A 13,732-nucleotide genomic window follows, 5' to 3' on the forward strand; every position below is an offset into this window, starting at 1 on the left:
ATTGGCCAAACCGTGGCCCCTACGTCACCAGCGAACCTTCAGAACGCCGAGGCGCTTCTAAATATGTACGTGTGGGCGTGGCTAGGTAAATGGACATCATGGAGGCTGTCAGTGGACGGTCGGACGGGCCGTGTGTCCTGGACCGGGACGCTCGGGACACGTTCAACACGCATCATTTGAACATTTACTAAAGCGAGCCGGAAGAGGATTTGTCTGCGGAGATGCTTGTTTTCTGCTGCCAGAGTGGGCTTTTTTCTCTCATCCTGGCGAGAAAACACTGACAGGTGAGTAAACTATTTGATCCGAGGAGTTGCAAAGTGTCTCAACTTTTCTCCAGCGACCCGACGTGCAGCACAAGACTTGGGTTTCATGTGATGGTGTGCGTCGGGCAGCTCCTCGGTGCTGCTGTTACAGGCTTTGGGTGTTCTCGGTGCGTCTTGTGCGCGTCGTCATGTGGACTTCCAGCCGCTCGTGTGTTCACGGCTGTTACATAAGAGCGCCGCCGCCGCTGCTGCTGCTGCTGACACAGGAGGCTGAGAGCAGACCACGGGCGACGCTGGCATTAACCTGGCTGCAACCTTTTGTTAATGTCATCCATCTTAGAGCACGCTGGAATGTCAAATAGACCTTAATGAAAGTATTATGGGTCCTTAGAAGAAGTCAGATCTGTGAGGTTTTATTTAAAACAGTCTGTAATTTGTGTGTTGTCACTCACTCCTCCGGTTTCTACTATTCCACCCAAACTTTCTCACGTGACTTGTGCTGTCATTTGTCATTTTCTTTTTGTTGATTTTTCATTTTGTAGACAGACAACACAAAAACAATGATTAGATTAGATTAGATAGAACTTTATTGATCCCTTTGGCAGGGTACCTAATGGAAATTGTTGTTCTAGAAACAGCACACACACAAAAAAGCAGTAGACAAGGAAACGAAGGAAACAAGCTGTTAGGAAGAACAGCAGCACGGTGTAATAATAATAATAATAATAATAATAATAATAATAATAATAAGAAGAAGAAGAAGAAGAAGAATCATAATAGCAATGTAAATAATGTGCTCTATAATATGATAATCAGTGTATTTATAGGTAAATATAGTTGAGTGTCTATATATAGAACATAAATAAATATATGAATAAATAAATATACGTGTGTATATACATTACACAATAACACAGTGACAGTAGAGAGTAGCAGCACAGTGCAATATTAGTAATAATGATAATAATAATAACAATAACTTACTGTACAATTATATATTGTTTGTAATAGAAAGAAAGTAATATAATAATAATAATAATAATACAAGAAGAATGAACAAGAAGACCTTTTGGTGAGTATTTAACATCAGGGGGATAACATTTTTAAAAAAATAAGAGACTTGTAGAGATTTCCAGTCGTGAATGGAGCAAAGAGAGATAATTATGACAAAAATATTAAAAGTGATATTTAACCAAAGTTTACCTGAAGTCCGGTCTAATGGTAGAAATATATGCAGTCCATTTTTGCCAATTTTCAACAAATACATGTTTATACAAGTTAAAAGTAATTCTTTCCGTCACAAAGATACCATGCACAGTGTCGATCCAGTCATCTACACTGGGTGCCTCCTTTTTCAGCTATTTCTTTGTAATGGATTTCTGACAGGCCACCAATAATATTCTTAACACAATATTTATACCACTATCATGATCCAGTGTTAGAGCACCATACAAGCTATTAGCGGATTCATGAAACAGACTTTTTAGGTATTGCGCAATAAATCCATAGCATACTACTTCAAACTATTGTTTGCAGTAATATTATCCCAGTTACATTTATTCACAAAGGGCTGACAGTGGCTAAATAGTCGTGCTAGCAACAAAAGCCTGGACAGAATTAAAAGGAAACTGTAGCCTGTCTGAAGTTTTGCAGTGTCAAGACTAGCACAGGTTTTGATAAACTACGAACTCCAGCTTAACTCGTGGTCTGAGCTGTCCTCTTCAGGTGTGAGAGGCACCAGCATGCACAGGGACAAAGAGATAATAATCACTAATGTCTGTGTTTTCCTGGTACTGTTGTCTGCATTGTGTTCTGAAGATCTGGTCAAAATTGGGATGATAAATGAGAAAAAGTCAGTAACAGGAAACAGACCGTCTGAAAGAACAACAGAACTAAATTCAGTTGAGCTGCAGTAAACCACGTTACTGCACGAAAAAGTGTGATGAAATAACATTTATTTCTAAAGCATAAAACATTTTTTTCATGTGCCTGGGTAATAGCTATTTCAGACTTATATATTTCACCGGGGGCTACAAGGTGGCTCGGTGGTTAGCATCGTTGCCTCGCAGCAAGAAGGTCGCCGATTCGCATCCCGGTGAGGACACCTGGGATCTTTGTGTGTGGAGTTTGCATGTTCTCCCTGTGCAACGTGGGTTCTCTCTGGGTTCTCCATCTCCCTCCCACAGTCCAGAAACATGTTGAAGTTAATTGGTGATTCTAAACTGTCCGTAGGTGTGAGTGTGAGTGTGGTCCACTCCTTCAGGTTTCTTGGAGCCTTCATTTTTGCTGACCAGCATCACAGCTGTCACCAAGAAAGCCCAGCAGTGTCTGCACTTCCTGAGGTTGCTCAGAAAGAACAACTTGGACACTAAACTGCTGCTGACTTTCTATCCATTGAGAGCCTGCTGACATACTGTGTTACTGTACGGTATGGAAGCTGTACTGAGGCAGACAGGAGGAGGCTCCAGAGGGTAATCAAAGCAGCACAGAAGATCGTTGGTTGCCCTCTCCCCTCACTGATGGACTTTTACCCCTCCCGCTGCCTCAGTAGGGCAAGAAACATCATCAAGGACAGCTCACATCCTGGGTCCCATGTGTTTGACCTGTTGCCCTCAGGCAGGCGCATCAGGACAAAAACCAGCAGACTAAAAAACTGTTTTTTCCCCAGAGCCATAACCTGTAATACGTTCCATTCCCACCACCATCCCTGTGAATCCAGTGACAAGTATTCTCTCAGTTTGCAATATGTCACATGACATGTACTCATGTGTAATCTACCACAAGCATTTTCTCAGGTACCTCTGTTGCTCGCTGCTGTTGTAAATACTCACATTTTTATATCTATTTTATACCTATTGTCACTATTTATTTTTTTTATACACCTATAGGCTCTACAAACGTCTTGTTTGTCTAGTTTGTCTAGTTTTTATCTTGCACAGTTTGTTAATTTATAGTTGTTCTTTGCACTGAATGGGATTGCACCCAATATGTTGTTTTTTTCTTGGTAAAATGACATTAAAAAGGATTCTGATTCTGATTCTGGTTGTCTCTCTGTGTAACCCTGTCATAGACTGGTGAGCTATCCTTGATATGTGAGTTGATTGTTTGTCCTCCTTTTTACAGTTGTGGAATGCCAAAGGAACAGGGGCATTTAGGGGAGCGGGCTGCCCACAGAATCTCAAAGAATGCTAAGGATAAAACTAACAGGTCCACGCTGCGGGCATCTCAGGGTGGCAGCGAAAGGCAGCAATCTGGAATGGGTGATGTGGGCAGCCGCATGCTGCGCTGCCACTCAGAGAAGGACTCTGAAAAAGACTCAGGATACTCAGGTGAGCTGAGTGTGTCTGAGTGTGATGCAGGCCTCAAGAATACCCTGCTGGTTTCATTCAATTAAATATGTGTTTCTGCCTTTCATGATGTCAGTCCTTGTGAACTTGTAATCTTTATTCTCGTGGATTAATCGTAGCAACTGGACTTGCTTGAGTTCCTTGAAGACGTTTCACCTCTCATCCAAGAGGCTTCATCAGCTCTGACTAACTAGTTGGGAGTTCCAGATACTTACATCCTAAAGGAGTCATTAACACTGAGTTTCAGTTTCAGTTGGGGGGTTTGTTGCTCCTCCCCCTCGTTATGTGAATCGTTAGTGCTCCCCCTGCCACAGTGGGGTTCGTTAACCCGGTACCCCATTGTGGCAGGGGGACTCAAGCAAGTCCAGTTGCTTCGATTAATCCACAAGAATAACCATGACCTGGATGACTGAGAATCTTCACAGACATGTAATCTTTATGCATCCCAGAACATTCGTGTTTGCTTTATTAGGAACCGCCTCACTCTCAGTCACAGTTCAAAACATTTCACTCTGTTGGTGCAGTTGGGATGGGGCGCCTTGTTCAGGGGAACCCTTAGTGATGGCAGTGATCCCTCTCCATCCTTTAGAAAGTTGCTCTTTTACTTTACCCACCCTGATGTTTTTCAGCAACCATCTGACCACAAGTGCCCCCTACTGAGCTTTAAGCTGTCATCATGTCTTTGGTCCTTGTATGTTCTCGGTTTACTGACAGTTTTTTTCCATTGTTTTTTGCATTCAAACATCTGGATTAATCTGTTATGAACCTGAGATTGAAACAAACATAAAATAATAAAATAAAGAATAATATCTATGTCTTTATTTCATTTATTTGGCTAAGTTAAGCCTCAGTAGCCTTTCTGAGGGCAGCTGTGGCTGAGGTGATAGAGCGGGTTGTCCTCCAATCACAAGGTTGGTGGTTTGATCCCCGGCCCCTCCACAGTATAAGACACTGAACCTGAAGTTACTCCCAGTGGCAGCTCTGTCACCATTGGTGTATTTGAATGTGTGTGTGAATGGGTGAATGAGAAACACATTATAAAGCGCTTTGGCTAAGTGCAGACCATTTACCATTTATTTGCAATGCTCTGTTCTTCCTATATTTGGTCTATCTGTCCCTATCTTCCTCTCCTCAGAGGCAGGTTCTGACTCTGTGCACACGGATGTAGACGACCAACGCAGCAGCGTGAGCGAACCTCACAGGGAACGCAGCAAAACCTCGAACAACAACAGTGGTGCAGGCAACAACATCACTACTTACGAGGAGCTCACCCCCATTTACGTCTTCAAAAATCTGGTGGTGAAGCCGGTGAGATGTTCAATTACACATCAGTGGTTTTTTAGTTATTCGACTTTGTTGCAGTATATATAGCGTACAAGTACTATTGATTTAAAATGCGTAAGTCTTATAAAGTCATCATTTAAATTAAGAAATTCAAATCATTTTTTTAAATGAAGCCCAGTATTAATACCCAAATCACAAATTTGCCTTTAAGGGGTTTTAGAAGCTGTCCAGTATATGATTTATATCATAATAGTTTATTTATTAGATCTCAAACAACAGCAGAAACAAGCTATAAACATATAGTCTCATGTACAAAATAAGTACATACAGAAAAAGTAAAAATGACACACGTGTCCTCGTGTCTGATTGGATGGATTCTGGAACAAAAAATCAAGGAGAAATTAAGTCTGAAGAAGAGGCTTGTGCTTAAAGTGTGCTGGCAAATAAGATCCTTTAACAGGAGCTACGTGGTGTGTGGCTCCATGTGAAAAGTTTAAATAAGAGGTTCCAGCTGTCACAGTAGGCTCTAATCAGAAGCATATAATCTGGATTAAAGGTGTGATAAATGTCAGAGTGTACTTACTTTTCCCATGTGCATAATCTGTTTGCATTTATAGAAATTATAAAAATGACCACACACTATTGCTTTAATATGTCATTTCAGTGTGTTATGTCTTCTTGTAAGCGCTGATTTCAAAGAGGTTTGGTTGTTCAAAACCAATAGTTTCCACAGGATGTGCATTGTTTTTTTTGCAAATGACTGTATACACATAGGGCTGCAAGGTGGGTTGATGGTTAGCACCGTTGCCTCGCTGCTAGAAGGTCGCCGATTAACGTCCCGGGATCTTTCTGCGTGGAGTCTCCATGTTCTCCCCGTGCAGCGTGGGTTCTCTCTGGGTTTTCCAGCTTGCTCCCACACAGTCCAGAAACATGTTGAGGTTAATTGGTGATTCTAAATTGTCCGTAGGTGTGAATGTGAGTGTGCTTGGTTGTCTGTAGTGTAGCCCTGTGATAGACTGGTGACCTGTCCAGGGTGTCTTCTGCCTTCACCCTGAGTCAGCTTGGATAGACTCCAGTCCCTCACAACCCTCGTGAGGCTTATGTGGTGTATAGATAGTGGATGGATGTATACACATACAGTTACCCAACCTTGTAAATGATCACATCCTGGAGATAAGAAGCTTCATTTGTGTGTCTATCCAATAAATTTAGTCCATAATCCACAGTCCTTTTAGCTCTGTTCTAGTCCCCACAAATCCTTTAAAAGGGAGCAGCCTCTAACTGCTAAAGGCTTGAAATGGTATCAATAGTTAAATGACTACAAATCAAAAGTCCGTTGTCAGATATTGCAAGATGTTTTTCTTTTGTCTTCGTAATCTTGTGTTACAACTTTGACCTCAACTTATAATCCATTTACATCATCTGACTGCTGTATTTCTTCACGTCTTGTTGCCTCATTACTTTTGTGTGCGACTGCTTTTCTTTTTGTAACTTTAACCTCCACTCGATCTTTTGCTCTTTCTCTTTCTGTGGTCTGAAATTGCTGCTCACATAACACCCTGCTCACAACCTCCTGGCGATACAGTCTAGACCGGAGCAGCTTCTGCACGGCCCCCTGGCGTGGGGTGGAGGATGGCACAGCCTGACCAGCGGCAAAGCACCCACCCAACTCCTGCTGATCCAGCAGCCGACAGTGCCTACCCCCTCCTCCACTACCACAACACCTTGTCTCGCCCCCCCACAGTGTCAAGTTAAAAAAGGAGGTAGTCACAGCAACCACAGCAGCAAGAACTCATACCTGCCCATCTTGAATTCTTACCCTCGCATTGCCCCCCACCCCACCAAGGATGTCCATCAGGGCAAGGGTGCCACATGGGTAGACGGGGTTAAAGAGAGCAGCAGTGAAGGCCAAAGCCAGAGTAAGAGGGTGTGCATTGAGGAAGAGAAGAGGGAGACTGTATCCACCAGCAGCCACCTCCTGAGGCCCCAGCATCAGAAAGAGGGCAGAGTCCACTCCCAGCATAACGGCAGAGAAGGCCGTAACTCCTGCCCCAGCTACGCCTCCTCCACCACCCAACACAAGTCCCACCACAGCCAACAGAGCTCGGGGTCTGACAGCATACACTCATCCTCCGTTTCTAGCTCCAAGACACCCTCGCTGCCTTCTTCCTCCGAATCTCCCTCATCCTCCTCTCCCCCCTCCTCGTCTCCCTCTTCTTCAGCAGCTCACAGCCCATATCGCCTGACTCCAGACAGCTCGTCCACACGCCATCGCCGTTTCCTTAACACAGCAGACATCCTCAACCAGTCGGGCCTCTTGGCCATCACACTACGCACTAAGGAGCTGTTGAAACAGAACGCAGCCACTGAGAGAGAAATTGCCCAGCTTCGTCAGCACACCCACCTCCTGTGCCGCGCGGCAGGCAACGAAGGCTCGGACGGCTTGGACAAACTTCTCCAGGCCATGAGTGAGTCAAGCTCATACCCCAACTTAGACTTAAATCACCTGAAAGTACTTACTAGCAGCTGCCAACAGAGAAAGACTAGAAGTGAGGAAGACCAAGAGAAGGATAATAACAGTGGAGGCATGAAGACACACAGCAGCCCAATCCAGGTGGTGTCTTTGCACAACATAGATGATGGAACATCACCACCGTCTCCACTGTTTGCTCCCTCACCAGACACGCAAGAAACAGAGCATGCAGACAGTCCTCTGGACCCCGTGCCCACCTCTCACTCTGTTTATTTTCCCAGGTCTGGCCCTGAATAGAAACATAGACAGCCGTTTGTGGACAAGGATTTAAGTGCTCTCACTATGTTTCCAGAGAGCTTCATACACATCAGCTTGAGTTCCTTTGGGAAGAGATCGTGGATCTGTAAAGGAAACATGAGGACCTAGCAATACATGAGAGCATGGGATGGTTTGAATTGTTGAAAATACCAGTGCAAAGCAGAATATAACTGGTTGCATAGCTTGGAGGAATGATTTTTGGATTTATGCTCATGATTTTAAGTTGAATGTGACTGAAGTACTTTGTTACTTTGAAGTCAGGGATTTGCTCATTCCAGGTGTCAGTTTCTCAACTATATTTTTGTCTTCTTTAGAGAGGCCTGTCATACGTTCAGTCAGACAACTGAAACATGTTTACAGAGAAAAACATTAATCAAGTCCTGTTGCTGTTCCACTCAGACCACTCAGGTCTGTTGTGGAGATTGCCAGTAATTATAGGCTGACAGTAATTGCTTGCTTTATTACTACCGAAGAAAAAAAGTAATTCGTACAGGAGCTGATGTGCTTTCAGTTGTTTACTACAGTATTTTACTAATGCTTTGGGTTAGTTTTCACAGGAGTTTGAATATGCAACACTCGCAATTCACAGAACTGATCTGGGTTTCTGAATTCATCCCAACAACACAAAATGCTTAAATACAGAGTGCAGTCGTGACTCGATAATCCGACCCTTAACAATCTGAAAACGTTGCTATCCGACAGGTTTTTAGGAAAAACGAACGGAACCCATTAAAAGTAGCCTTAACATACCGACAGCCTTGGATTCCGACTCCGACATGACATTTTTTGGCACAAATAAGGATAACGGTGTATTATCTGACTGAACAATCCCACAGATTGGCTACGTTCACACTGCAGGACTTAATGCTCAATTCAGATTTTTTTGTTAAATCCGATTATTTTGTGAGGTCGTTCACATTTCCAATTAAATGCGACTTGTATGTGACCTGCTGTGTGAACTTCATATGACCCAAAAGTGTCCCGCATGCTCAGAAGAGGACACGACGACGTCACACACAGTGAGCGTGCTCAGTGTTTACGGAAGTAAACCTTGATGGTAACGGTGGAGCGTATCCACCACTCACCCGCCACCGCTGCCAATGGTGGAAACAGAAGTGTGACCGCTAACTAAACTGGCATCAGCAGCCAAGTACTGCCTGTGCGTTCCGGCTACTTCCACCCTGGGGGTACGCTCCAACGGAGTGGAAGTGGCCGGAACGTGGCTGGAACGCCCCCGCTTTTTCATTGTGTATCAATGATGTGTAGGTCGGATAAGTGCGACCTGGCCGTTCAGACAGTAGTCGCTGTCTGAACGTATTTACCTTTGATGTCAACCGACGGGCCGTGCACAACCACATCAGTCAATTAGGCGTGAAATCCAGCGATGCGTAGTGTTCTAACAATACACTAGTTCGTATAACAACTATAAACAATGAATATTTACAACAAGTTGCCCTTCCAGCATCAAGCCCTCCTTGTATCTCGACCTCCGTCTTGACAATCCAACAGCCTTGCTATTGGACATAACAGGAGGTTTAACATTTAGTGTCGGATTATCGTGTCACGACTGAACTTACATAATGAGTAAAGAACACATTACACATTCAGTCCTCAGAACACACGCTCCTCCTCTCAGCTCTATCACGTTAAACGCTCTTTAGAAAGTACACAAATCACTGAGTTTTTGCAGCTTTCTCCTACTTGTAACTACTATGGTGAACAGCATGGCGACATAACGGATCGTTACTTCACCACTTTTGCCACAGTGGTGGACAAAATGAAAGAATTGTCATTTTGTTGTTTTTGATTAATGTTGAACTGTGTGTCTGTGGCAGTAGGAGTCATTCAAAGCTGTATGCTTCCTATCATTACTGTGGCTTACTTTAGTTTGAGTAATTAAGGGACGTTTAAAGATGATGTAAATATGTAAAGTTTGATATATCCAGTAGTCAGTTGTGTGGTGGGTACTCAACAGAAATAGTGAAGTATTGCAGTGAAAACAGTCACAATCATCAGTTATCTTGTATGAGTGTAGATTTACTACAAATTCAAACTAGACTTCATCATGTATTCACTTTGCAGTACAACAGCTTATTAAAAACACACGTAACATTTTCTAAAGGCATTCTAATCTGCATCATTTCCAATTGGACTTTGGATAAAGTGCACATTTTGTTTGTCATGTTTTGTATAACCTTGCTGAAATGACCACTGCAGCCTAAGTTTTTTCTTTTTTTTTGATTGAGTATTGAGATTGAGTTACTATTTGACAGGATTACTTTATAGTCATCATTTAATTTGAAACTTAACAATGATTCTAATTCAGTGGTAAACATATAATTTGTAGTGATGCTCTGATAAACTCTGTGATGTTAAACTTGTGTGATGTGTGACTTATTTTTTTCCCCTTTATTTTGTGTAAATAATGAGGTTTTGAGGCTATACATGTGACCAGGACAGTCAGAATTATTGGAACCTCATAATCTCACCTCTGATATGAATCAGAATATCTTGAGAAATAAATAAAAATTAACCAATTTTATATGATCAGAATATTTTAATAAGATGTAACAAAATTATTAAACAACAACAATAAACATGTTTACATAGTGCAATGAAAAGACAGACATAAAATGTACGCTGGGCACCTTTTTGGCACCTTTTTGATGAATTTAAAGCAGTTGCTCAATCAAATAAAAACCAGTCAAGGTGCACTGGTTCTTGATTTTCAGTGTGATCTGAAATGATGTATAATGTTGGTTTTGTTACATATAAAGGAGCTGATTGTTTCAATTTTTTCTAGCGAAAAAGGACACTTCGCAAACCAGTGTTTTTCAAAATCCTTTAATGAATAGAATTACAGATACAGTGCTTGGTTGTCTGTCTCTAAGTGTAGCCCTGTGATAGACTGGTGACCTGTCCAGGGTGTCCCCTGCCTTCACCCTCAGTCAGCTGGGATGGACTCCAGCCCCCCATGACCCTAGTGAGGATTAAGGTGTATAGATAATGGATGGATGGAGTAGTTTGTTAATAGGTGGTAAAATAAAGTCCATACGGAAAAGAACACCCTAACTACAATAAAACATACTGGCAGTGCCGACCTAAGCCTCCAAGGGTCCCTCCACTAATGACGATAACACTGATCAATGATCATTCACACACTGACCATAAACTTATTTCATTTTCTAATTTGTTTTAGCGAATACACTCATAAAACTCGATGTGAGACTTCTTGTTGTTAGATTGTAATCCACAGTGATAAAGGTCATTGAATCAGATTTGCAAACTAGCAGAAAAATCTTCCTTTTAATATTTGGCAAAAGGCAACAACTCTCCCTGCTGGCCGCACAGAGAAGCAACACATAAAACCTCAGAGAGCTGCACAGCAGCAGCAGGGCTGTTTACAGCATCCTTTTATATACCAGGTATGTTTTCACCCATTTACGGTTTGTCATCTGAAATGGTGATAAATTCACCTACAAGTGAGGCCTGGGATTGATTTGCACTTAATATTTAAAGTGACTTATTTAACCTAGATATTGAATGTCATAGGCCCACGAAAAGTAACAAAATAAACCAAAAGTCATCCATGTTAGATGTCTTGAAATTACAAAGTCTGTTACCAGGTAAATCAGTTGAGGTTATAGCAGAAACAGAAGGTCCAGTGGGTGGGAGTGAGAGACAGATGTTTGCCATGTTAGATGTCATATGAGACATTAAAGATGGAAACTTTTACTCCAGTGTGTTTTTCCTTGCAAATGTATTCCCATGATGTGCATTTATCTAAAAACACGTCTCTTGTCATGTGATTATGTCTTATAGTAAATCTTAATGACATCATTTGACCAGACAGCTCAGTCTGAAGTGGACTTTTCCTGCCTGTCACTGCCTCCAAAAATACTTTAACAGTGCTCCTGGTGAAGTTTCATATAAATTATGAGCATATTAATATAGAAAGACTGTTCATCTTACCCACATACATGACCATGCTCTGCAGCAAACAGTGTGTTGTGGTTAATTGGTAAAACAAAATCTGTGGATGTGATTTTGCTGTGAGATTTGAAGACATAATAATAATTCATGCTGGAATGCTTTTTTAAACTGACAATAACGAAATTTAGACAGCTACAGTTATCATTGATGGAGAGTAGACAGAGCTGTATCAGAAGCTGTGTAGTTCCTGAGGTCCTGGTCTGTCCTTCAACATGTGGAACATGAAAACCTTACTGTAGTTTATGTGTAGTTGTAAGTTTTTAAAGCTCATTTACTAGTCGTTCACATCTTTTCCCAGTAGATGGCAATGTTGTCAGTATTATAAACCCAGGACAGACAGCACCCTCAGTAGGTATGTTAACATGAGAGTGGAATTTATGTTTTTGCTGCACTTCTGGCGTTTACATTAAGATGAAGACATGACAATGAGACAGAATAGTCTGGGCATTGCATTCATTACATGCAATTTATAAAGTTAAAATACGGTTGGCTTTTACCATAAGACAGTATTGAAAGGCTGGACATAATTACATTTTTTTAAATATATTTTTTCCCCCCCTATATGTCTTCTTAAAGCTCACACATAACGCTCAACTGCCACTAATATTCACCAAAGCACAAATTATAGATTTATCCACTGATGAAAATAGTCCTCAACAAATACAGGCCAAATCCGACCCTTAACAATCTGAAAACCTTGCTATCCGACAGGTTTTTAGGAAAAACGAATGGAACCCATAAAAACAGCCTTAACATACTGACAGTCTTGGATTCTGACTCCGACATGACATTTTATGTCACAAATAAGGATAACAGTGTATTATCTGACTGAACAATCTGACAGATTGGCTACGTTCAGACTGCAGGACTTAATGCTCAATTCGGATTTTTTTGTTAAATCCGATTTTTTTGCGACTTTGTTCACATTTCCAATTAAACGCGACTTGTATGTGATCTGCTGTGTGAACTTCATACGACCCACAACTGTCCCGCATGCGCAGAAGAGGACACGACGTCACACGCAGCGAGCGTGCTCAGTGTTTACGGAAGTAAACACAGATTGTGGTGGGAGCGGCGGCGGCATGGGGAGTGGCGCCGATAGTGGAAACAGAACTGTAACCGCTAACGAAACCGGCCTCAGCAGCTAAGTACTGCCTGTGCGTTCCGGCCACTTCTACCCCGGGGGTGCGCTCCGACGGGTACCCCCTGACCGCGCCGAACCCGTCGGGCGCACTCTCCCCATCACGCTGAATGTTCGGATATTCATCATCAATTGGGCCTGAATATCCAGAGACCAGTAAGTGCTATTCGGCCCTACTAGTATTATAACAACCATGAACAATAAATATTAACAACAAATGACCTTTCAAGCATCAGACCCTCCGTGTATCTCATTAAGACCATGTATGTCATGGCAGTCTTGAAGTTCCAAGAAAAAACAATTATTGGTTCTTTCATAGATTTCTTATACGTTTTCTGGAAATATGACAAAAATTGCATTAGTACTCTAATATTCAGGCTATCTGCCTTCTACTCCTTGTGTTTCATATCTGTATCTGTTTGGTGCATTTGTTTGTTTTTTGTACCACGTGACCACCTCCTTGTCTGGATGTCCTCATGCTCCTTATCAGATTCTGGTTTGTGTGTTCAGCCTTTTTTTCCTCTTTCCCTGTATGTCAGCCCTTGGACTTTCTTGTTGTTTGGATAGGTTCTTTACCGGTTGACTGATTGACTGATATAGTAGCAGACTGAGTGTGTGTGTGTGTGTGTGTGTGTGTGTGACAGACACATTCCTCTTTATTTCTATCTATACACATCAGTCCTATTGTTCAGTACCCCCAATTTAGTTTAAGCCTGAATACACAGTTTGCAAAAGTTAACTGTGGTTTAATTTTTATTGTCTTATGTACTGTATGTATATTGTGATCTCAATAAAGTTTTAAGAAGATACACTGTTTATCAAGAATAAATCACACTGTCACATCATTTCAAGAGGGAAAAAAATATTTTATTCCAACTTTATGGACAATGGTGTTTATATATATATATATATA

The 13,732-nt window shown here is 41.8% G+C and overlaps 1 protein-coding gene across 1 annotated transcript; it reads left to right on the forward strand.

Annotated features, from left to right (window-relative positions):
- The first annotated feature begins 94 nt into the window (after positions 1-94).
- Positions 95-8,372, forward strand: LOC103356034 (flocculation protein FLO11-like). The gene is made up of 4 exons (XM_008280079.1): positions 95-284; positions 3,387-3,592; positions 4,746-4,918; positions 6,480-8,372. Exons 2-4 carry the CDS (start codon positions 3,394-3,396, stop codon positions 7,662-7,664), a joined length of 1,557 nt encoding a protein of 518 aa, XP_008278301.1. The 5' UTR covers positions 95-284; positions 3,387-3,393; the 3' UTR covers positions 7,665-8,372.
- Positions 8,373-13,732: the final 5,360 nt, after the last annotated feature.

Source organism: Stegastes partitus, unplaced genomic scaffold, assembly GCF_000690725.1.
Source record: "Stegastes partitus isolate 25-593 unplaced genomic scaffold, Stegastes_partitus-1.0.2 Scaffold180, whole genome shotgun sequence".
Lineage (NCBI taxonomy): Eukaryota > Metazoa > Chordata > Actinopteri > Pomacentridae > Stegastes > Stegastes partitus.

Bases quoted from the DNA above. Each gene is read 5' to 3' on its own strand.
- LOC103356034 (XM_008280079.1), top strand. From the start codon at position 3,394: ATGCCAAAGGAACAGGGGCATTTAGGGGAGCGGGCTGCCCACAGAATC. The intron at 3,593-4,745 runs GTGAGCTGAGTG...TCCTCTCCTCAG, and splicing joins AAAAGACTCAGGATACTCAG to AGGCAGGTTCTGACTCTGTG. The intron at 4,919-6,479 runs GTGAGATGTTCA...CTGGCGATACAG, and splicing joins AAAATCTGGTGGTGAAGCCG to TCTAGACCGGAGCAGCTTCT.